The following is a 25,971-nucleotide window of genomic DNA, read 5'->3' as shown; positions in this document are numbered from 1 at the left end:
TTAACATCATACTCTAATATGCAGAATTGTTTTCACATACCAGTGAAAATCCTCCAGGAATACTTCGTAAAAATTGAAAATTAAATATTACATTTAGGTCACATAGGTAACAAGCAAAATACACACACAAAGAAAAACTTTCAGTTTTGAATCACACAAATTAACTATTTCTCATGTTTTATCTGACACAGGGATATTAGAACTGTCACATTTGATTTTCTTTGAACATAATTACATGCAAATAAGTACTTCATTAATAAACATTCTTATAATAATGGTAAAAGGGATAAAGTCAAAACCAAAGGGCTGACTATATTTATGTTTAAAATATCAGATCTATATTTCAGAACACTAATATTAATTAAACAAACTGCCACCAACACCCCAGCACAGAGACTACTTACTGTCCATCTGTGCTTCTAGTTTCTTGTTTTTCTTCCATGGAGTTTTGTGAGAACTCTCCACTATCATTGCCAAGGGCTGAGTCGGGATCATTTTTCAGTGTATTTATTATATCAGTAGATACAAAAGGAATATCTTGTGACTTCGGAGAAATATTTTCAACTTCAACTTTAGGCACTTCACTCAGTTCTTCCTTTTCATCTATCTCTTCAAGGCTATAATCAGAGCTTATTCCAGCTACAAAGAAATGCAGACATAATCCTAAATATTAATTTGTCTCATTCATCCTATACAATTCTGGCAAGGAAGGAATTTTGAAAAATAATAATTAGTTGGACTCTTTTAAGTTCTGCTTCAAAAATAATAGTGAAATTCTTTCTCCTGGCGAGTAGTCACGTTAACATAAAACCAGATTATCTCAGACTCATAATTCTCAAAACAATTTGCTATCAATCTAGGTTTCATTCATGGTAGAGACAAGAGGTTATTTAATCTCACAAACTTCAAGTCAAATATTTCATTTAAGAAATATCTTTCAATTGAATGTTTTTTATACTCATCCAACAACTCAATAGTGCAAATTAAAGGCAAATTAATAATGTTAAAAGTGAAAACAAAAAGCACGTGAGATTTTTGTATTGTCTACAAGGGCACTCATAAAATTTGACTCAATAGTTATTAATACCAACTATACTCGAGAATTACCTGAGCTCCCTTTAAAAATACTGAGGCTTATACCCTACTCCACAAAATCAGAATCTCTGATGGGTGGGGAAAGGGACTTTTAAAACTATTTAGATGATTCTACTATGCAACCTGAGTTAAAAGCCACTGACCTAGATGCTTAATTTTTAAAAATACAAACAGAGCAAGTATCAGACAATGAAAATTAAGTTTTATTCCTATCCAGTTTGATTCTCAGAGGCAACTCGCTTTAACCATTTTTCCTGTATGTCCTAAGAAAGTGTAATATACATACATAGGCTGATAACTATACTCACATGTTTCCCTTTGTTAGTTTATTTAATATAAATGGAAGCATACTGTAGCCACATAGCTTTTTTCCCCACTTACAATACCTTAAATATTATCCATATTAATATATATGTGTATACATAAATATTTTCAATAGCTGTGGTTAACATTTCATTGTATAAAAAAATGTATTTTATCACCAACAACCAATAGCCAGCAGGGTAAAAGAGAAGAAGGCATCCCGAGCAGTTAATGTTCATGCTTATTGTCAAGATTAGCCGTGGAAGTAAATGGAAGCCAAAGAGTGAGGTTCTGGATTTTTGCTAAATACAATTAAACATTTCCATGTACAACATAGTATCTGAATGAAATTTAATTTTATCCCAAGGCTGGGGGCATGGTCGTGGGGGCGGGGTGGGTAGGTGGGTATAGCATCCGATTATAGTAATCAGTACATTCAGAAAATTTAATTTTTAACATAATTCAATAAAGTACTTAAAATATATTTTTAAAATTTTATCTCTAAGTATGTAGACAGAAAAGTGTGCTATTTGTGCTCTTTGAGAAATAAACATGGGAAATTTTAATGGTATTTTTATCGTTAACAAAAATAGATTACTCAATAAAAAATATTTAAAAATTTAGGTTTAAGTGAATTTTCAAATGTACATATTTTGGCAAATGATGCTTTATTATGACGTGAAATAGTCATTATGATGCCAATGTATAATATAATGTGTCTACGATATTTTATCTATGTGTTAAGAATGTATTTATATAATTTGAAAAAACTGTATTGAGAAAAATGAAAGGCCATGATGGTTTAGATACACATGTGCTTTTTAATTTTTATTATAAGGTCTTGCTTTGTCACCCAGGCTGGAGTGCAGTGGCATGATCATAGCTCACTGCCGTCTCAAACTTCAGGGCTCAAGCGATCCTCCCACCTCAGGCTCATGAGTAGCTGGGATTGTAAGTGTGAGCCACCAGGCCCAGCCTCAACTGTGTTTTCAAAGTGACCCCTCAGTATATATAAGCCAAATAGAAGAGAAGCTAAAATTCTTCAGAACCACTGATTTTATTTAACTAATCCACTCTGTTGTATTCATCTGTGTGGTTGGGAAAAACAACAAAGTCTAAACCCAGATAAAATTTCAAGTGAAAAGGGGGAAACTTATCTTTCTTTATAAAATATGTTCACACAAGGTTTCAACAGCTAATCAAATTTACAACTGATGATATCTTAATCTGCCTGACACAAAGCACCAGCAAGGAAAGGCCTGACCACCTACATGTCAATGATGTTATGGCTGCCTCAGGTGTTCCAGGGCACTCAAAGACAGAGGTTTCCTCCATCAGTTTGGGCGCAGTGCACTGCTCCTGACTGGAGAGCCCAGGGCCAAAGGAGGTTTCTGCCAAAGAAGTAGAATCTGTAGAAATGGCACTTAGACAACAGAGTTAAGGCAAGCAGAGACCAAGAAGCATTTTGGAAGAAATTAGATTTGTTAGCTCACAATTATCGATGCATTAAACAAGAGGTAAAAGGGAAAAAGAAATGAGGAAAAACAAATATGAAGCAAAGTTTGAATAGCAAACACTCCTTTTTATAATGCTTCAGTGACTTCTAATTTCACTCAACAGTTGTAATTGTTATTATTCAATACATTTCCTTTGTGGAAAAAAAATGGGGCCATTTATATTATTCTGAGTAAAAGCTGAGAAAAATCATTACTAGTTATCTGAGAGTAAGATTTAAAATCACAGAGGAGAGAAGAATTCTTACACATATATGCTAAAATTCCAAATTCTTAAATACCACTTAAAGATTAAAGATTCAAGAGTGTTGCTCCTAAATGTTTCCTGTATTTGGAATATAAATTATAAAAATCAGGTGAGTTATATTAAGCATTTTTTATACTTACAAAATTATCCCCATGATAAAGTCCTAGTATAATCATATTCTATTTTTGGTATGACATTACTAGTCTATCACATTCATTGATGTCTTATAGTAACTGTAAAGATTAAAACATTGTTATCATACTTCTTATAAAAGCTACTAAGTAGATATTATTAAAAACACTAGAAAAGTATTAGAATAAATTATACAACTTGTAATGGAATTTTGTTTGGGAAGAATGCACAAGGAGAGCCATATACTGCAACAGAAAACATTTTCCTGGTAACAAATTTTTACCATTAGAGTAGGGTAACTTGTATGTTGAGTTCATACCTAGAACAGTTGCATAAAGAAATTGTGCTTACACTTTCCTGTAAGTTTTCTTCTGCACACGCCAAGGTACATTCCTAATTATGGTGTGTCATGACACTTGGGAAGGAGTTAATAAATGTTAACCTGACATTGCATAAGGGAAAGCAGGAGACTACATAGAGAAACTACTCAAGGACAATTCCAGAACTGAAATTTTGATCTCTGCCAGCTTCATACTCTAATTGAGTTGAGGGGCAGAGGGGTGGGGGCAAGAATTCATTTCATAATAACAAAATTTGGGAAATGAGGCCAAAGAATCTGTATCTCTTTCATGTATAAAGCATCGCCAATGGATTCATTTCTCAATTATCACAGAAGTCCTTTTTCAGTAATTACACCATGTGGAATAAGGGCGTCATACCTGGGCTGGATAGCTCCTCAGGAGAGTTTGCTTCTGAAGCACTGTCTGGAGGAACTCCATCTACTGGCTGTAAGGCTAAAGGAAAGAAGCAACACAACTTATAAAGTCATATTCACAAATAAAACAATTCCTTAACAGTTTAACTTAGTTATTTTTATATTGTTCAGAAAGCAGTGAGCCTTGCTAGAAGTCATTTTACTATCTAGCTGTACAACACTAAAATCCACTTAGACTCCCTTTTCTACATACAGCTAATCCTGAAATGGCAGCATCTTTCTGAATAAATTCACGAATTATGACATGTTCACCTCAGGATAATGGAGCTGTGTAATTTTGATACTTTATTTGGTGATGTTTCAGATTTTTAAAAGGCAGTTAAGTGAGACTAATCAAGATGTATTTTAAAAGCCTAAGTATTATTATTAAAAAAGCGTAACTTACAAACCCATATCTTTCCTACTGTCCGTATTAAACAAAACACAATACAAATGTAATGTTAATGAAAAAAACCACATTACCAGTCACGTGACTATTTTCATCACTTTGATGCAGGGGTATTTTGGAGGGTGGGGAAGGTGCTTTTCGCTTTGTCCTTCTCAAAGATGAATTCCCTGCAGATGTGCTGGTGAGCTGCAGTGAGTCTGCCCTCACTCTTCCTGCTTCACAGGGACTCTGGAAAACAAAATGACCAAATAGAATCCTACATTTAGAGATCTGTAGCAAACTTTAGGAAGACACTGAACTTTATGTCAAACACAGGATGTACCCAAATGGAACATAATAGTCATTCCTTAAAAACATTTATGAAGCATCTGCCACATGCAGAAGCTGGGCTATGGGATAGATACGTAAAGAAAAATAAAATATGGCCTTTCTCAAGAAACTTGGGCTACAATGGGAGACTGCCACGCAAACAACTAACTGTAATGTAGAGGACTCATAAGTAACAGAGTTAAAAACTAACTTTTAAAGAAAAATCTGGAGAAATTAAAAGGAAGGGATGAAAAAGGGAACATTATTTGTACAGTAGCATCTAGCTTGATTAAATCTACCTCTTTACAACTGCAGTGTTTCAGTGAGGACTACTGCAAAAATCTGTATGTCTACCCAAGGAAAGGTCCTTCAAGGTCACCTACCAGAAACAGCTACTGCTCACACTCCTAGCCCGTGACTGTCAGCAGACCCTAAGACATCCTCCCTCAGCAGGGGTCAGTGCCTCCTGACCAATGGCCATGTCATCTTTGCTCTTTCCCTTTACCAGGAATGAATGAATGAATGAATGAATAAATAAATAACTATTTAGAAGAGTTGTTCAGGTGGCTCACATCTGTAATCCCAGCACTTTGGAAGGCCGAGGCGGGCAGACCACCTGAGGTAAAGATTTTGAGACCAGCTGGCCAATGTAGTGAAAGCCCGTCTCTACTAAAAATAAAAAAAAATTAGCCAGGTGTGGTGGCATGCGCCTGTAATCCCAGCTACTCAGGAGGCTGAGGCAGGAGAATCGCTTGAATCCCAGAGGCAGAGGTTGCAGTGAGTTGAGATCATGCCATTGCACTCCAGCCTGGGTGACAAGAGTGAAACTCCATCTCGAAAAAATAAATAAAAGAGCTGTTTGCAGTTTGTGTCTCCAATTTCTCTTATCCCACTTGAACCCTTTCAACGATACTTTTCCCAGCCTTTGATCCATTAAAATGATTCCTATCAAAGTCACCAAACACTTTGACTATGAAGAAATCCATGGCCACTTCTCAGAACTCACTTATGCAACCTATTAGCAACATTAAACAAAGCTGACCACCCTCCTAAAATACATTATTTTTCTTCCAGGAGACCACATTTCTTACTCTCCATAGATCCGTACTCTCTGGCTACTCAGTTTTCTGTGTCTGCTTCTTTCCATCTCCTGATCAACACTGGTGTGACCCAGGGCGTGGTCTGTGAACACATTCCATTTAGTATCTCTGCTTCCCCTCCAGAGGATCTCATCTATTCTCTTTAAGTATAATTTGTATGCCGATGAATTCCAAATCCATGTCTCTATCTTGGACCTCTGTTCTGATCTCCCCTTAATGTCTGAAGCCTCTTTAATTTAGCATGTCTAAAACTGAGATCATGGTAATTCCTCTTTATCCCTCTGCCACATCCTAGTCTCACAGCCTTCCCTGTCTTAGTAAAGAACAAGTTATCCTTCCATTCGCCCTCATCTTCTGTCACGTCTCACACTGAGTCAACCCTTTTTTCCCTTCCCTTAGAAGACATCCAGCATCCAGCTTAACTGCTACTACACAGTCTGAATCATCATTAGAAAATACCTAATTAGACTCCATTTCCACATTGTTTCCCTATAGTCCTTCAACATAGCAGCAAAAAGAATCTGCTATCTTTAAATGAGATCATAAAAAAGGATCCTATTAAAATGTAAGCCAGATTAGGTAACTGGTTAAAACCCACTAATAGTTCCCTTTATAAGTCCATTAACAACCTGGCATCTAACTCTCTCTGGCCTCCTCCTTTGGTAATGGAGTGGCTCACTCCACTCCAGCCACACTGGCCTCTTTGTTGCTCTTCAAATGTGCCGGCAGAGTTCCTCCATCACAGGGTGGTCATCCTTTATTGCTCCCTGTCCCTGGAATGCTTTTTCTTCTGATAACTCGGTGTCCCTTCATTTTCTTCAGGCCATTTCTCAAATGTCTTTTTTTTTTTGAGACAGAGTCTCACTCTGTCACCCAGGCTAGACTGCAGTGGCATGATCTCGGCTCACTGCAGCCTCCATCTCCCAGGTTCAAGTGATTCTCATGCATCAGCCTACTGAGTAGCTGGGATTACAGGCATGCAGTATGACGTCCGGCTAATTTTTGTATTTTTAGTACAGACAGGGTTTCACCATGTTGATCAGGTTGGTCTCAAACTCCTGACCTCAAGTAATCTGCCTGCCTTGGCCTCCCAAAGTGATGGGATTACAGGCATGAGCTACCATACCCGGTCAAATGTCATCTCTTCAACGAACTCCTCCCTGACTCCCAATATTTCTTATCCCTGCTTCCTAGATTTATTTCTAGGATCAGCATTTAATTGCTCTCTAACATACTATACAGTTGACTTATTTGCCTTATACATTGTCTGCTCCCATTAGGGTTGACCACAGAGGCAGGGATTTTTTTCCCCTATTTTGCTCACTGCTGTTTGTCCAGAACCATGTCTGGCTCACAGAGGTTTCTAAGTAAATACTCCTTAAATGAATAAAAAATGAATGATATGCTGCCATCTTCATTTGTAAATAACAGACTTCGACTACTCAGACCAGGAGCATGTGTAAAGCCTGGGGCAGTCTAGTCTTACAAGACAACATAGGTACGTCTAACGGAAGTGAACTAATTCATAAGATATTTTTCAGTCTTTATGCCTTGCTACACACCAAGAAAAATTTGGCAAATTTACTATTTTATAATTTTTAAATATATCTGCCAGAGAGGAAGGGAAGCCTGCTCCCAAAGAAAAGGGTTTGAGTTAGCTGTGCTCTTTGCCAACTGTGTTAGGTACTAAAGAGGAAGGCAGGTCACTTCAACAGGGAGAGAAACTGTTAGGTCTACAGTGGCAGGAGCTTCATTGAACAAACCTCTCAGGAACCCACTAACTGTGCCTCATAACAGGGGAGTGGGACAAGGTGGCACCAGGGAGGTCTTATCAATAGTTGAAATGTTAACCTTCTTTCCTACTAGTTGGTAAATAGCTGCCTCCAACCCCATCCCATTACTCTGATTCCTCCTCCAAAATTCTTCAGATTTCTCTATAATCCAGCAAGAAAAGAGTTAAATCCTGCCACCCAAACTCAGCTTTTGTTTCAGAGTCACTAAAGTCAATTCTGACTAAATATCATGATCATCCTGACTAGGGTAGGCATGGGGGTGGATTCTCAATTGATGTTTGAAATAATTCAAAACAAGGGCCCGCTGCAACAAGAAGGTAAGAAAGAAATGCACCCAGGAATTGGCAGTATTTAAATATTTCTTTGAATAGAATATAAAGGTTAAATAGAAATCTTTCTACTGATAATGTCTTTGTGTTCTAAAACCTTCCCCTGATATTTTATAAGAGTAAGAAATTTAGGAAACATCAGAAAAAAAGGCCAAAAGTTCTCCCAAAAGAACACGGCCCTTCACTTTAAAAAAATAATTACCTACAAATCAAAAGCAGTAGAAGATGTGATTTTATTTCTTGGATTTACTTCTGTACAGCCCTATTAAAGCCAAGTTCCACTCCTATGGCAGATCTAGTTTACCAGTAAGAATGCAATAGGTGATCAATAAGTGGCAGCTTAATGCATGAAGCAACAGCAGCATTTGATTTTCCTCCCTAGTTCCATGTTTCCCATGTTTCAACTGATTGCTTTCGTGAGGTGTATAATAAATATGTGTTCATCATTAGGTCACATTCCTTATCATTGTCACTTACTGGTCTTTTCCATGATAAAAGCAGCCATGACATGAATTTCTCAATGAGAGTATCTATTTGGGAGTTAGAGCTCCTATATTTTGGTTATAATAAAGCAGACAGTACAGAATTATAAAAGGGAGGAATATATACAGAATCACAAATTTTTATGAACCTATTCATAACTCAAAGACAGAATAACCACAGACTCATATATTTCATTATTCAGCCTAGAGGTCTTAAAATAAGGTAGCTTTTTGTAAAACAGAGTATTTATATTTTTATGGATAAAGAATTTAAAATTTGTCAAAACAGACATATTTAAGTTTTATAAATGCTAAATTTTTTTCAACAGCATTTATGAAGATAATTGGGGGAAGCGCACATTGAAAAGACAAAGTCATGGACATCAGGGGAAGCATTTATTTTACAACCCTGTTCTGCGACATTCACCACCCTTACCATGTTATGCATAGGTATCATGATGGTAAATGGACATGCATTACTAAAGCTGCAATTTGAATTAAAGCGTCTAAGAAAAAAGACATTGGCTTGGTGCGGTGGCTCATACCTGTAATCCCAGCACTTTGGGAAGCCAAGGCGGGTAGAATATCTGAGGACAGGGATTCAAGACCAGCCTGACTAACATGGTGAAACCCCGTCTCTACTAAAAACACAGAAATTAGCTGGGTAGAGTGGTGTGTGCCTGTAATCCCAGCTACTTGGGAGGCTGAGGCAGAAGAATCGCTTTAACCTGGGAAGTGGAGTTGCAGTGAGCCAAGATCACGCCACTGCACTCCAGCCTAGGCAACAAGAGTGAAACTCCATCTCAAAATAAATAAACAAATAAATAAATAAAAATAGACATTAGAGGAAAGTGAACATGATTTCACTAATTGATATGAAGTACAATTATGTGGCCTGTCATAACTGGAACTTATGCTGTTAATAATGCTTAAAACTTACTAAAGTTGAGGACAAAATGTAAATTTAACAATTGGTATAAGTCGTGCAAAGGCAAGAGTTTTGAAGAAATAAGAATAGTGAGTTTAGATAATAAGCAACAGATTAATGGACAGAAATGTAAATTTTTGTTTGAAATATAAGTAATATTCATATTAGTATTCAAGGAAATAGCTTAATATATATATTTTTGTTGTCCTATAAGATACAGAAGCAAGAGGTTTTTTTAAGACTCTTGGAAAATAATTTCAATTACTTAAGAAATTGCCAAGGAAAGTTAAGATAATAAAAATCAAATGTGGAGTTATTATGTGTTAACTAAAACATCACTCTTAACACAAAACAGAAGAATAACTGGGATTTGAGAAAGAGATGTTCTACACCTACTAAAAAACCTTCTCTTGGGGAGGTGGGGTGAAAGCCTGCAGGAAAAGAAGGGACATTTAAGTTAGAAGACTCTGATATTTCTAAATAGATTGTAGCCAGGAAAACACAGGTATACAATGGGATTTACAGAGAATATACATATCTAACATGCAAGACTGGAGAGGCTCCAAACCCAGGAATGACTAATGCTAAAAGCAGCCTTCCTAAACTGCCACAGCATTTAAGTAATATACATCATGAGTTTAGAATGCTAAAAAAGTAAATTAAATTAAAAGGGTGGGAAGACCACTGATAACTAAGCAGCAGCATTCTTTTTTTTTGAGACAGAGTTTTGCTCTGTCGCCCAGGCTGCAGTGCAGTGGTGCGATCTCAGCTCACTGCAACCTCTGCCTCCCAGGTTCAAGCAGTTCTCTGTCTCAGCCTCCCGAGTAGCTGGGATTACAGGCGCCCACCACCATGCCTGGCTAATTTTTTGTATTTTTAGTAGAGATGTGGTTTCACCATCTTGGCCAGGCTGATCTTGAACTCCTGACCTTGTGATCCACCCGCCTTGTCCTCCCAAAGTGTTGAGATTACAGGTGTGAGCCACTGTGCCTGGCCAGCAGCAGCATTCTTAAGCTGTATTTTCTTCTGTGCACTTCAGGAGTATGCTCCAAATAGTCTCCCAATAGCTCTGCTCTTGCATTCATCAGACCTAAACTACCCACTATTTCTGAATGTGAATTTGTCCAGTTGGAGAGAGGCTTACAGAGAGTTTGCAAGGTAGAAGGCAGCCCATTACAATGATTCCCAAAGAAATGGGTTTTGGAGTCAATACAAGCGGTTGAACCAGAAAGCTTGCTATTTATTGTCTCTGTGACTTTCAGTCTCCTCATTCATGAAAAGGAAAAGTTACAGCACCTATGTCAAAAGGGGCAGGGATGCTTAAATGAAATGTTATATGTAAAATACATAGCACAGTGCCTAGCATACAATACATGCTTCATAACCATCAGCTGATATTATTACATCTAATTTGTCTATTTTAAAGTACATGAAAATGTTCTGCAAATAATGTAAGATTATAATTATGTAGATGTTGGAGTAAAAAGTATAGGTAAAAAGAGGTATTTACTTTAAGATTGTACTCTCTGGTGACTGCGTTGGTAAGAGTCCTATTGGAATCAGTCTCAGTAATAATTAACCTTAAAGCTCAACAGTGCACAGCGTTCAGGAACCGATGCTTAGTCTACTGTATAAACATTCACTATGGGTCTAAAAATCTCCACCTTTAAGTCAACTCAGGTCTCTTCAACATACTTTAAAGGACTTTAATAAAAGTTAAATATTTAACACCACTTTGTCGAATCAGTGAATTCATGGATGTGTATTACAGTACATACATTTGAAATGTCTCATAAGCAAATTCAATGTGAAAAATTAAAGAACTATTTATAACTGTCTTCAGCTTTTACTACCAACAAAGCTTTTCTTTGTTCAAATTATGACTACATTTTAAAAAGTGGTAGACATTAAAATTTATTAAGTCTAAAGGCTTTACAAAATTAGAAAACGCACAGGTTTCTACTTACTAGGGGATACTGCTTTGGTTAATCATTAGCGATGTTCAATTATTTACTTTAGTTAGAGTCACTGATAAGTCTGCTTGCCATTAATGAAAACTGCACTTCTAACAGGAATGCACATCACCAAATTTTATGGTCTGTAAAAAGGAAAATACCACAAGGAGAAACAGAATCTACTAATGAAAGTGGTAAGGTCAGGTTGAAAACCATGCCAGATTGTTAATCCCCCAGAATTCACACCCAGATCAGAATTCTGATTCAAAATTGAACTATATTTAGCTGAAGAAAATAGAATCAAATGGCATTCAGGAGATTTACTGAATACCTGCTCTGTACTAGTCATTAGATCACTTATTAATCATAGTTGAATTATAAAATGTGGGTCACTGAAGTCGAAATATCCTGGATTAAAGAGTTAAATGAAAAGGGAGTGCTCCACGCGGCGACGGGGCCGAGTTCACCAGTGGTCGAGACAGTAGTCAAAGTCCCAGCACGTCCTGGGTGCCATGGTGCGGGCAGCGAACGCGCGCCGCGCCGGATGGGCCCACGCCGGGCGCCAGAACTGTACGGGGCTCCATTCGCGTCGTATGCACTTCAGGTCGACCCCAGCACTGGGCTGCTCATCGCTGTGGGTGGAGGAGGCGCCACCAAGGCAGGCATAAAGAATGGCATGCACTTTCTGCAGCTAGAGCAGATTAATGGGCGCTTGAGTGCCTCCTTGCTGCACTCCCATGACACGGGTCACCATGAACTTGGCAATGGCTGGTGACATCCTTGCTGCAGGGCAGGATGCCCACTGTCAGCTCCTGCGCTTCCAGGTCCATCAACAGAAGGGCAACAAGGCAAAGAAGGCAGGTTCCAAGGAGCAGGGGCCTCGACAAAGGAAGGGAGCAGCCCCAGCAGAGAAGAAATGTGGCGCGGAAACCCAGCACGAGGGGCTAGAACTCAGGGTAGAGAATTGGCAGCCAGCGCAGACAGACTTCAGCTCTGATCCACTGCAGAAAGTTGTGTGCTTCAACCACGATAACACCCTGCTTGCCACTGGAGGGACAAATGGTTACGTTCGTGTCCAGAAGGTACCAGGGCTGGAGAAGGTTCTGGAGTTCAAAGCCCATGAAGGGGAGATTGAAGACCCGGCTTTAGGGCCTGATGTCAAGTTGGTAACCATGGGACAGGACCTTAAGGCCTCTGTGTGGCAGAAGGATCAGCTGGTGACACAGCTGCACTGGCAGAGAATGGACCCACGTTTTCCAGCACACCTTACCATTATCAGGCCTGCAGGTTTGGGCAGGTTCCAGACCAGCCTGCTGGGCTGTGACTCTTCACGGTGCAAATTCCCCACAAGCGCCTGCGCCAGCCCGCTCCCTGCTACCTCACAGCCTGGGATGGCTCCAACTTCCTGCCCCTTCGGACCAAGTCCTGTGGCCATGAAGTCATCTCCTGCCTCAATGTCAGTGAGTCTGGCACCTTCCTAGGTCCGGGCACGGTCACTGGCTCTGTTGCCATATACATAGCTTTCTCTCTCCAGTGTCTCTACTACGTGAGGGAGGCCCATGGCATTGTGGTGACAGATGTGGCCTTTCTACCTGAGAAGGGTCATGGTCCAGAGCTCCTTGGGTCCCATGAAACCGCCCTGTTCTCTGTGGCTATGGACAGTCATTGCCAGCTGCATCTGTTGCCTTCATTGAAGACTGTTTCTGTGAGGCTCCTGCTCCTGCTGTGTGTCAGGCTTACTGTTGTGACCATCCTGCGGCTCCAGAGTGTCTTTCCAGGTTTTCTTTAGCTTCCCTGCTTCCTGGGAATCAGGAGCCTGGACACTGCCATCTACAGAGCAGAGTGGAGGCCTGGACTCCCTTTGTTCACTCCATTCGGGTCCACAGCTGAGGTTACCTCTGATAAGATGAATGGGCACTGCCTGCCCTTCTAGTGAAAAGGCTTGGCGGTGGCCCTGCGTGACTCTGGGTGCCAGGAACCCTGCTTTCATCATCTGTGGATCCATCCAGAACAGCGGTGTCTGAAGCCCAGGCCATACTCCCTGCCTCCTGCCTTCTGTCCACTAGAGGCTTGAGAGTTGAGTTTGTCCTTTCTCTAGAAACATGTGAAGATGTCCAAGAGCCTGGAGGCACTGCTGTCCCTTCTGCAGAAACAGTTTCTCCTCCTCCCCTCACAGCCTTGTGGCCAGTTCCTCTTCACATGAAGCCCCTGGCATTTGCTGGGGAAGGGACTGGCCTGGTACTTGCTGTTAGGGCAGGAAGGGGCAAAAGGAAGACTTGGGTAGTAATCTGGGGATTCAGATGGGTAGCACTAAGCCAGCCAGCCTAAAGATGCAATAAGTTCCTAGATAGTCAACCCTCACCTTGAGGAAAGGGAAAATGAACCTCAGCCCACTAGGCAGGAAAAGCTGATATTTAACAAACAAGGAAAGAGTGAACTGAGACCCCCCCCCCAAAAAAAAGAGTTAAATGAAAGAATACACACGGAAAATAAAAACACTCAATTAGGGGATAGAAACATAGAAGCCCAACTTCAATAATGTCGTTAAATGTTTCTAATAGAATCTGTTGGTTCTGTTTATAATACGATTTTCACAAGTGGAAAAGGGTGGGGTTAGTGGAGAGAATGTAAACAATCCCTTGAAATTGTCTGAAAATTCATGTTTTCTTTTTCAAGGGACAGACTCACATTATTCTTCTCCAACCTGGACATTCCCAATAAACACTATTAAATAGTATAAAATATCTTATAAATTGACATTAATTTATGATATTTGCTATTGTGTCCAATAACTGAACTTTTCATATATCTGAAGGTCAAGTTTTGACTCTTAACTCTTCATGGAAGAATGCAAAAACAATTTTACAACTTAGACAAGCAAGACAATTTTAAGTGTCATTATTATACATATTATTGTTACACTATAATAAATGTAATTTAGAAGTACGAGGTCTTGTATTGAATTCGCAAAATAAGCTGTTTTTATCACAATCAAATCAATTTTTTGGTTGATGTGATAAAACTAGCTCAATCTCACAAGACACGAATAATGTATATAATGATGAGGAAAAAAAAATCAGTAAATCCCAAATAAAAGTTGCCTCATAGAAGTTTTGGTGTCCATTATTATATTTGTATCATTTTACACCTGTATATATATAATAAACATAGATACACACAAACACGTGCATGCAAATTTTGGCTTGCATTGTATGAAAGCATACATGCCAGTGTCTTCGTTATATTATTGTGATTTGTAAAAATAAAATGTTATCTTTTGGTGGGGTGAGGGATGTTTATTTCTGATATCCTGTATCTCCCTGTTCTACACCCTTTTCCTCTTTGGATGGCACTTCTTCCCCACTCCTGAAAATCTAGAGCTTATACATTCTAGTTTTTTTATTCTCTATATAAACCTGTTTTAAGATTCTTCACTGATGGCATAGGAAAGCTTAGCCTGCCTAGGTTTTGTAGATTAAGAAAAGTCATATAACATCAAAGTGAAGGGGTATAAAGAATAGAGGTGGTATGTCAGATCTCAGACAACTGTAATCACGAGAGGAGAAATAGGACAGCAGTACCAGGGTCTGGAGCTCTTACATCTACACTAGGCCAGCTATTACTATGTGGACAATTTTAATGCTGCTCCTACCAATCTGCTGAAATAAATACTATGAGAGGAAGCAATGAGGTTACAGCTAGGTTCACTTATATGTGATCTAAATACCACCACCAACAGTACCTTGTCCCTTTTTGGTTACTAAAATTAAACCCATTTAGGGGATTCTGAGTGGCCAAGCTTGCCACTAGATTTCTCTTAAAGTCATCTACTTTAAAACTCATCATTAGTCAATGGTAACATTTGTATCCCATGGTTAACAAACTCCTTAACCTAAGCATGTCTTCATCAATCATCAAGTCTTCTACTTCTTTTTAGTAATGCAATTCTTATACAATTGTGTTAACTTTTGTGTTACAGTCAGGAGTTTGGGAAGAAAGATGTCAGTCAATGTTTTATTTTGTTATTGTACTTTAAGTTTTCGAAATCCTCAGAGGAGTAATGCCAGGATTAGACACCATGATCTCATTAATGTCGATCAAACCAAAACAAGCACATTCATCTGTTAGAGGCCAATTTTAAAAAAATAGCAAAATAGCATAATTTTGTAATACTAGAGTTGGAAGAGACTTTGGGAAATTTAATTACACAACCTTATTCTACAGAGGAGAAAACTAAGTCATAGAGAAGTTCAGCGAAGGTGAAGGAAAAGAAATTACAACAGCAAAGAAAAAGATAATAGACCTATTAGTAGAATTCAAGATTCTCTCTCTCGAGCCAGGTCAGGACTTCTTCTTTCCAGCCCTTCTCTAGGCACAACAGAAAGAAAACACACACACTAAAAATTCCCATGTAATCCCCCTGTAAGTTTTTTCCATTCGTCTTCCTGAGGCAATCTTGCTTTCATCAACCCTATGATACTTTGATAAAGTATATAAACTAAGTCTTATTCGTGATAATCCTTTGCATATAGCATTTAGTAAAAGCCCAGTGATGAGGGTCTAGCTCAATGGTACATCTTGGATGAAAAAAAAAAAACAGGATGAACCACCAGAAAGCAGAGCTCAGGATCAAGTTTAAAAGACAGGGAATGGTGGTAACCATGATTCTCTGTGATCACAGTGATCACAGACCCTCCTAGCCACAGCGTAGGAGAATATGAATAATCTAGAAGTTAACTGAGTTTAGGACCTATACCAGAGTGAAGCTACAGTCAATCAAACAAACTGGGGCCAACTCAGTTCATCCAGAAAGGGAATTAAGGTTGGGAGCAGGCTTATCCCAGTGACACCATAAGGTTATCACTGTGGTTCCAGGAAAGAGGCCTGCTTCTATCTGCCCTGGCCTCTGTTAACACATGCTGGTTACTAGAGAAAGGCAAATCTCCTCATGAGGTCGCAAACATCACGGAGGTACAGAGACTAAGTAAACTTCATACTGGTAAAGTAAGCCTCCTAACACTAATTATTTTCAATAGTATTTTATTAACTCAGCCTGTTATTTCAGAGAGGTATGACTTTTTATATACTAACAGATAAGAATGAGAAATCCACATTAATTCCACAAATGACCTACTGCTCTTTGAATAATATATTTTTCCTTAAAGTTTAACAACTCATTGATTCCTCATAATTCATAGTTCTTTACTTTTAGACCAGAGGTAGAACTGTCAGAAACCTAAAATGGAATGGCCCAGAGGGTTGTCATAAGGATTAAATAAGTAATGTTCTTAGAGCCTTGTCTGAAACATTAGTAAGCATTATATAAGCATTCACCATTGCTTTTGTTATTGTGATTATGAACCTTTGAAAAGCTGATGAAAACTACACTGGCAAAGTATGTATTATATCGAGGAAAGCCTTAAAAAGGGGAGCAGATTAAATATTATACTGTGTTGGTACATTTCTCTACTGAACGAAACCAATCATATTTTTGGAAGTACAGACAGCTGTATTCTGTACAGCAAACTGCAAATGCCATGGTAACCACTGTTCCTAGGCAATTGTAGAATTATGCGTGTGGTCCACTTTCTATATAATAAATATGAGGAAAATGGAGGGGAAAATAAAATGTGACAACCTGTGTAAAAATCTAAAAAGGGGTATGTTTCTTAAAAATTGCAAATACATACTCTGTTAAAACAGAGGGTACAACCTTACATACTTTATGTAAAATCACTAAGATTAAAATTAAGTAAAATAGCAAAATATGTAACTGTACATTTCATAAGTATATGACAATATGTCATCTTATCTGCTTATAAACCATGATATACATTAGAATATAAAACTGGGTAAAAGATGACTAATGTAAAACATTTAAAAAGTTAAGTCAGTTATTTTAAAACTAACACTCTAGGTATTAAATTTCACTTGCATAATACTAGATGGCAAAGAGTCTCCATTTCTCAATAGTTGAGTGTTTGTCTGAAGCAGGATGCAAAATGAGACAAAATAAAATGCCCAATGAAGATCACTTCTTACAGTGTTTCCAGCCACAATGTAATGTCCCAAACAAAATGATGTGCCATGCCCATAGCCAGGGGAAAAATGGATTGCTGTTGTATATTCATCATTCCAAGCAGCAGTCACACCAAATGTGCCAAATGAAAAATTCTCCAAAAGGTTCTGTGAATTCTATGGGTCAAGATTACCCAATGCTTTTTCCTGACTCTTCTTCCACTTATTCAAATGTAAAATCAATTTATGAGGCTAATTTGTCAATAAGACCAGAACATCCTTTGGCCATTGATTTTATTAAATGTTCTCTTCATAAACTCTTGGTCAGCAGATACGGTGCAGAAACTAGATTTCTGAACTTAGATTTATCTGAGAATTCTAAGTCACTTTCAATTTAAGTCAATGTAATCGAATTTCTGACTTCCCATTTCACAAATGACAATCTTATTGTAAATGACTATGTACATTTTATATAAGAATATATGTTATATGGGTCATATAAATAAAGCATTATCTATTACTTGTCTTGTTACACAAATGGCATTTCAAATCATCAGGAAAAATCATATTTAAAAAATGCTCAAAAACTACCAAGAAATACTGCCAGAAAATTTCTAATGGGAAAGTTTTCTTTTCAAATGAACATTTTCATAGAGGATGGTATATTTCACCTTTATAGGAAAAATGACATGAGACTTGAAATAATGTGAAAGAGAGTACAGAGAAATTTAGGGATATGAAAGGATACTGCAGGAATAATAGTAAAATATGTGTTCTTCAAAATGTATTATTTAGATGGAAAAAATAATTTTAGATGCAGAAATATTCTAAGAAAGGTTGGGTTAAATCATTTGCTAATTTGGATCTTTGCTATCTCTGCTAACTTTGAATAGTCTTTGGAAACGGCACAATTAGTTTGTCAAAATTAGCTCAGCAAATCAACAGTCTTTTATGTGAGCATTTTCAGTATGAGCTCTAAAATACTCACCATCCATATACTTTAATTTGCTAATATTGAGAAATATCTTAGAATGAGGCAAATTATTAAATATAGACAGCCAAAAAGTATAAAATAAACATGGTTGACAAAATTTTTCCTAAGCTACAGATTTACTGACATCAGTAAACCTTGACTAAGGCAAACATAGTTTCTGTGGCTCTTAAAAGAACAATAAAATGCATTAAAAACTCAAAATGAATAAAATTGCTAATTACAAATCCCTTTGTCATGTGTTACTGACATTTATCTCTCTAGCTTTATTTACCCACATGAAGAAGCATTTTCTATTTCTCATGCAATGTAACTATTTCCAGTATTTTCTTTCTGCTTTATTAAAAGGTGCTTTGGAGGAAAAAACTGGAAAAATTAGAATGCTGTACTTCTGTCAAACAGCGCACCCTTGTGGTTTATTTTGTATCCTGAACAATAAAAATTAAAGTGTGTCTAAAATTCACATACTTAGAACCAATTTGGTCATACATATTTTTCTTCCAAGTTATGTTTTCCTCAACATGCTATCATTTTCAATCACTAAAAATAGTGACATTTTACATTTTCAAATTCAAAACTAAATTGTTAAAATAGATACAAATGTTTATAGTGATAACGACCATCTTTGATTTTAAATTTAAAACAAGCAAGCAGTGAAATAAGTATGATTCACTCATAAATTCATATGTTTTGCTGAATTTCCTGAATATCTGCATCTGGCTATATAAACCATGCTTTTACTATTTTAAAGTTTATTATTATTTTTTAAAGACAGGGTCTCACCCTGTCACCCAGGCCGGAGTGCAGTGGTGAGATCACAGCTCACTGCAGCTTTGAATGCCTGTGCTCAAGTGATCCTCCCACCTCAGTCTCCTGAGTAGCTGGGACTGCTGCAGGCACACACCACCATGTCTGGCTGATTTGTTTTATTTTATTATTTTTTTGTAGAGGCAGGGGTCTTACTTTGTGGCCCAGGCTGGTCTTAAACTCCCTGCTTTTAAGTGATCCTCCTACCTCAGCCTCCCAAAGTGCTGGGATTATAGGCATGAACCACCAAGCCTGGGCTATAAACAATTTTAATTCAAGGATCATTTATATTTATAAGCATTATGCAATGTACAGTATAGTTTAGTTGGACCTTAAGTTTTCAATATAACCTTATCTAAATTCTGGCTTTTCTATAAAAGCTTAAGAAATATATTGCTAAGAATTACACGGTCCAATTACCATAAAAGTAAATGTAAGCAATCTTTAAGTTATCCAAGTACTTCGAAAATTTACCAGATATATGAATGACATACTAAAATTTTACGATATAAGTGTGACACATTCTCATTGTGTATACTGTACCTGGCTATGAAAGCAGTGATTAATGTTTACTTATCAATTCTCTTGAACACCTACCATGTTACAGAATTTTGCTGGAGAACACAATTCCTGCCCTCTGGGTGGGGAAAAGAAAAAGGCAAAATTTAACAATGCTGCAAGCATTAAGCCATAATACAACCCTAAAGTTTATCTTTAGAGGATGAAGTAAGTAAGTCATATTATACCCATCAATATAATATTATTCAATCCTTCCAAAAGGTGAAGCCCTTTATGAACTGCTAAGAATATCCAGAATAAATCATTCCATACCAAAAAGTAAAGTATAACATGCATGTAGCATATGGCCACCTGAGGAAAAAAAAGTATTTAGCATGAATATTGGTTTAAATATGCATACATGATCTCTGGACAGACACACAAGAAACTGTTAATAGTGGTTGCCTCTGGGCAGGATAACTTGGTTGGGGATAGGGAAGGAGAATTTTTACTGTATTCCTCATTTTACCTTTAGAATAACATATACAACCTATATCTAATGCAAATTAAGAGAAAATAAAAAGGGACAAGAGAGACAAATTCAGAGAAAGTAAGGATTATTCTGTGCTGGAATCTTTCGAAAATTTTCCATGAATCTGATAAAAGAATGGACATCCTTTGGATGGGTAAGTAGAAATGAAGAAGATGGAAGTGGGGCCATTCCATTCTGAAAAGACAGAACACAGGATTTTGCATCAGCAACAATAAGTCAAATCTTTTGGTTAGAGATACAAGTATCCTATCCTATCCTATAAATGATGAGGATTTAAAAAGTTTAAAATTAAAATTGTGATCATTCTGTAGAGGATCTTGAATGCCCAGAAAAATGACAACAAGCTATGCAAAATTTCTGAACTGAGAAGTGATAATTAAAAAATACAAATGCAATAGCTTGCCACGTTGAGTATTTCAATGACATGTTAAGTATTGGTTTTCTCTTCATACTCTGTCCTGGATTTCTCTACAAAAGATGTCAGCAGAGGGAATAAAAGACATCATGAAGGGAGACTGAATGAAGGATTGGTCTCTAATTAGATGTAAAAAGAAAAATCAAAGCTGAGCTTGAGATTTTCAGTCTGGTAGAAAAACAATGATTTTGGTGTTAAATACATCTTCCAGGTAGTGATGAGTCAATAGCAACTGTGAATTCAAATTGCAACTGGAATAATATTGAGATTGGAATTACAAAGTTGATGTATAGTTTCCTAGGGCTGCCCTAACAAATTACCATGACTGGGTGGCTAAAAACAACACAAATGTATTCTTCCACAGTTCTAAAGTCCAGAATCTCAAATCAAGGTGTTGGCAGAGTCATGCTTCCTCTGAAGGCAGTAGGGAGAACCAACCCTCCCTTGCGTCTTGCAGCTTCCAGTGATTCCTGGTAATGGTTCGTTGTGGCAGCATAATGCCAATTTCTGCCTCTGTCTTCATACTACCTTCTCTGTGTCTCTCTGCCTGTGTGTCTCCTCTTCTTATAAGGATACCTGTCACTGGATTTGGGCCCACCTCAAATCCAAGATGACTTCATCCCTAGATCCTTAAGTACATCTGCAAAAATTCTATCTACAAATAAAGTCAGAATCATAGGTTTTGGAGGGGTTAGAGTTCAGACATACCTTTTGCAAGGAACATTATTCAAACCACCACAGTTGAGAACCATCAGCCCACAAACTCAAAAAAGAAGAGATGTCTTCTCTGAAAGAGTGCACAAATATAGACCAAGACCATGGATTTAGTACCTCCAAGTTTAGAAAATGAATAAAATAGTGACAAGAAAAAAAAAAAAATACAAGAGGGCTGAGATATAAGAAGAGGCTGAAGACCAAGGAAGAAAAAGACAAATCAAGACCAAGGGGGTAATTAATCACATCAAATATATCAAGAAGTTAGTTGCAGAGATGCCTAGGAAGGTATGAATTTGTGTGTGCACTACAGCTTAATCACTATTATTTTTGCCATGAATAAATAAAAAATAGTTCTTCAGCTTCTCTAGGGAAAAACAAATAATTATGGGTCCTACTGAACAATACATCAAAGAACTATCCAGATGTCCAGATCAAAAGAAAAAATAATTAGAAAATTGTACAAAGATGTGTAGTTTGCCAAAGGCAACATACTAAAAAAAAGATTACTTAACACAGGGGCAGCAACTGGTCACAGAGCAGAGGGAGAGAATCAAAAGAAACAGCTTTCAGTGAGGTCATTGGTAGCGCAGCCCAGAATTTTAAGAAACAGACTACTAGAAAGACAACATAGACCTCTTGGGGAGCCAAGTACAAAGGAAGTTTACTGAAATAGATTGGATGAGGACAGCTAAAATAAAGATTTGTGAGCATGGGCTAAAGTATATTTCTAGATATACTAATATATGCAAAAACGTAGCTACTCAAGAGTATAATTTACACTCTTCTATGATAAAACAACCCTAAAAATGCTACTGCTTATTGCAAATAAATTTAAAAGGGCTACAAGCACAAAACAAAGTCTTTGGGACCCTGACTTGACCCCTGCTTACCATGCTTAATTTCAATCTCTGTTTCTTGCTCAGGCCTAGACAAGCCATAGTGTTCACATCCCTGCATCTCTGAACACGGTTCCTTTGCCTAATGCAATCCCACACATATTTTAAGAGTGAACTCAAGAATCATCTCTTCCGTGAAGATTCACCTAACTCTCAAGCAGTTACCCTGCAAATTCTTTGTCAGTATATGATTCTATCACTTGACAAAAACATTATCCTCCTGATTTGTGAGATTAGATGAGATTTTATGAGATTTTATACCACAAATACTAAATTAGACAAGAAAATCTTAATAGAAATAAGAAACTTAATGGATCATTTCCCAAGTACTGAGGTTAAGCATTTTCAAAATTAATTTCTATCTCTTTGAGTTGCATGTATGATAGTCGATAAACTACATTTTAAAACTATGGTTAATTTTAAGTCAAAGCAGCACAGAAATGTATATCAGGTGCTTGGGAAGAGTTAATTTACTTTAGCATTGCATTTACTAAGCTCCCGAGGGGGAAACAAAATCTTTCAACTAGATACAAGAAAACTTCTCAGCGTCTCAAGTATCTCCAAATAAAATCTGCTCTCAAAGTTACTTAAATCATTCTGTCTGATTACCAGCAACAATATATACAGTCTCATCTTCAATTATATATACCTAAAAATTCATTTATTTTTCGCATGGATAAAGCAAGGAATACGCAGATTGTTTAGTAATGAAAAGTAGTTTGCAAATGGATCTCCACAAAATGGCAAACTCAGGGAAAATTTGAGATTAAAGGTGAGTAATAATAAGAAACTTTGAGAAAAAGGTACACATAGAACTGTGCTTTGAAGATAAGGGTGCATAAAGGTAACTGTGATATATTCTATATAAAAAGGCTCATTTTCTTTTTTCACTATGGAGTATCTATGTACTAGGTAGATACCAGGCTATTCCCTGGAGAATCTCAGTCAGGTCAAGAAGATACGCGTGGTTAGAAACCCATGAACACAACTCAAAGATTGTGTTACTGTTTAAAAAAGAATTATTCAAAAATAAAGACTGTATTTCCATTCCTATTACATGCACCATGCAAGAGCCCCTAGTTAGGCCTCAGTAAACCAAGACTTTAGGTTTTTGGATATTTTTTTCGCTTGAATATGAAAGTTACTTAAAATGGACATTTATCCTTTACTGCATCACAGTCCTGTACGTATACAGATCTATTCCTAGTACCAATCTTAGAATGAGCTATTTATCTTATTACAGATTAGTAACTGTTACTAATTACCAACTGTTATAGGACTACTTCTTTCTGGTCTACCTAGAAAGGACAAGTTAGCTAAGAGGAAAAATAAATGGTATCCTGCCTCATCCAAAAAAACAAAACTACGCACCTTATCTGTCTCATCCACGCTCATGGATTTCATTATACAAGAAGCAGGCCTCTCCTGGATGTGTGCGAGGTCTTGGGGCACACTCTGAGACACTGGCATCGGAGGCAGTGGAGCCCGCCTCTTCTTGGGTGCATCCGATGGCAGGGTGTTGGAAATATATGGTTTGGAAATGGTATTGGACCTCGTAAAAGTTGGGCGGTGCTTATTTACTAGAGGGGTTGCAGGAGCACTGGCAGTCTGGTAAAGAAGGACAAAGCCAAAATCTAGTAATTTCAAGATATTAGTAAAAAGCATTAGTAATTAAAAATATTTGAAGAATCTTACAACATGCAATATAAGAAAATACTTACTTGGTCCCGCTTTTTCTTACTGCGTTGAAAAAAACTGAAAAACCCTTTATTTTCTTTCTCCTTCATAATATCTAGGTTTTGTGATATTTGGCAGGACTCTAAAATAGAAGAAAAGCATCTTACTTTTGTACGTGAGGTTGACTGTTCAATTCCAAGATTTCTTTCTCTTACTTTCCCTTTGCAAACTTATCTAATGCTAAAAGCTACTAATTATAGTCTACAAACAAGGCACTCTGCTAAGCACCTTAAATCTTATTAAGTTCTCAAAGTAACAAGCAAATATTGTTCCTATTTCACAGAAGAGGAAACTGAAGCTTAAAAAACTAAGATACATAATCAAGGCGAACACTCAGGAAATGACAGAGCTATGCCACAAACTCAATTTTTTTGATTCACAGTCTGTGTTCTATACAACATTTCAGAAGCGAAAGTAAAATACAAAGGACACTTCAAATTAAACAAGATATGAAATCGCTACCACACAGTTTATTCCTTTATTTTTATTATACTTTGCTCTCACAGCTAAACTACTGTGAAATATTTAATTCTACAAAATGTGAGTCATTATAATTGCTCAGTACTCTGCTAAATGTTTCATAAAAGTTATTTCTTTAATAGGGTGGGTCTCAACTGGGACCAATTTGGCCCCCCCAGAGGACATCTGACAAAGTCTGGGGACAATTTGATTGCCACCACTGGCAATGGGGTTAGAAGACTGTGCTGTCGGCATTTACTGGGTAGAGGCCAGTGAGGATTCCAAACATAGTACACTGCAAAAGACAGTCCCCAGTGACAGAATTATCTTGTCCCAAATGTTAATACTGCTGAAAATCAGGAAGCCCTACTTTAGTTAGAATGGCAAATATCAAACCTCAAGGTTGTATACATAATATTTATATAAAATTTTCCAAAAAGCATCTCCTAATATCAACTGAAGGGCCAACAAACAATGACACAGCCAATAGTGCTGGGACTCCCTGGCCCAAACTGGCTCTAAATTCCATTTCCCATTAAAAGAAACCATGATTACTTGAGAATGGTTGATTCTCTATTGGTATCAAGGAACGTACAAGATAAGCTTGGGACATCTAGCCATACTAGAAAGAATGCTGTCAAAGTCTACCAGGTTGTGTTAAAAGGACTCAGGAACCAACTTGAGATGGTTTCTACCGGTAGGTAAAAGTAAGGATAATTTGGACATCATAAAAGTAACTCAATAAACTGAAACATGTCACATGTGTTTAATTTCATACATTCATAATGATACTAAAAAAAAAGCCTCTTTGTTCACCTTTGTGTTATGCTGGAGAACCAGTCCATTATTTTAAAAACTGATGAAAGGAAATCATCAAACTTTTATTATACCTTTTTCTTTTCTTTTCTTTTTTATTTACTTATTGAGATGGAGTCTTTTTTTGAATCTCACTCTGTTGCCCAGGCTGGAGAACAGTGGTGTGATCTTGGCTCACTGCAACCTCCGCATCCTGGGTTCAAACAGTTCTCCTGCCTCAGCCTCCCAAGTAGCTGGGACTACAGGTGTGCGCCCCCATGCCTTGCTAATAGTATTTTTAGTAGAGATGGGGTTTCACCGTGTTGGCCAGGCTGGTCTCGAACTCCTGACCTCAGGTGATCCACTCACCGTGGCCTCCCAATGTGCTGGGATTACAGGCGTGAGCCACCGCATCTGGCCTATTCTACCTTTTTCTGATTGAATTCAACCTCTGTAGCAGTCATATAGCTGACACGGGGAAGCTTGCTTTTTTAGTAATATTGATTGCAATAGACTTTCACTATTTTTCGACTCCTAATTAACTAAGATGTAGACAAAGAACTTCGATGGCTAACATTAGAAAAAAAGAACTCGTCGTTACATGTTTGCTGATGGAAGTACACAGCAACACTTGTGAAGTATTCTTGCCAAAAAAATTTCTTGCCAAAATCTGATCAAGCCTCTAGATTTAACCATCAGTTTACAGGAAATAGAGGGGAAATCTACATTGAAATA

The 25,971-nt window shown here is 37.5% G+C and overlaps 1 protein-coding gene and 1 pseudogene across 2 annotated transcripts in view; one reads left to right on the top strand and one right to left on the bottom strand.

The window, feature by feature from the left end:
* Positions 1-25,971, bottom strand: part of COBLL1 (cordon-bleu WH2 repeat protein-like 1) — a 100,387-nt gene that overhangs the window by 17,224 nt on the left and 57,192 nt on the right. The window contains exons 6-11 of the mRNA XM_011947082.1: positions 23,967-24,064; positions 23,617-23,853; positions 4,529-4,682; positions 4,011-4,085; positions 2,670-2,789; positions 405-639 (exon numbers count right to left, since the gene is read on the bottom strand). Coding sequence (XP_011802472.1) covers positions 405-639; positions 2,670-2,789; positions 4,011-4,085; positions 4,529-4,682; positions 23,617-23,853; positions 23,967-24,064 — 919 coding nt within the window. The remainder of the gene's footprint in view (positions 1-404; positions 640-2,669; positions 2,790-4,010; positions 4,086-4,528; positions 4,683-23,616; positions 23,854-23,966; positions 24,065-25,971) is intronic.
* On the top strand, positions 11,895-13,797 carry LOC105515301 (annotated as a pseudogene). Its single transcript, XR_001002296.1, has one exon. The product of XR_001002296.1 is annotated as a prolactin regulatory element-binding protein pseudogene (transcript).

This window comes from Colobus angolensis, unplaced genomic scaffold (assembly GCF_000951035.1).
Source record: "Colobus angolensis palliatus isolate OR3802 unplaced genomic scaffold, Cang.pa_1.0 Scaffold259, whole genome shotgun sequence".
NCBI classification, from domain to species: Eukaryota; Metazoa; Chordata; class Mammalia; order Primates; family Cercopithecidae; genus Colobus; species Colobus angolensis.
The sequence above is the reverse complement of the archived record's forward strand: the minus strand, read 5'-3'. Positions and strand labels throughout refer to the sequence as shown.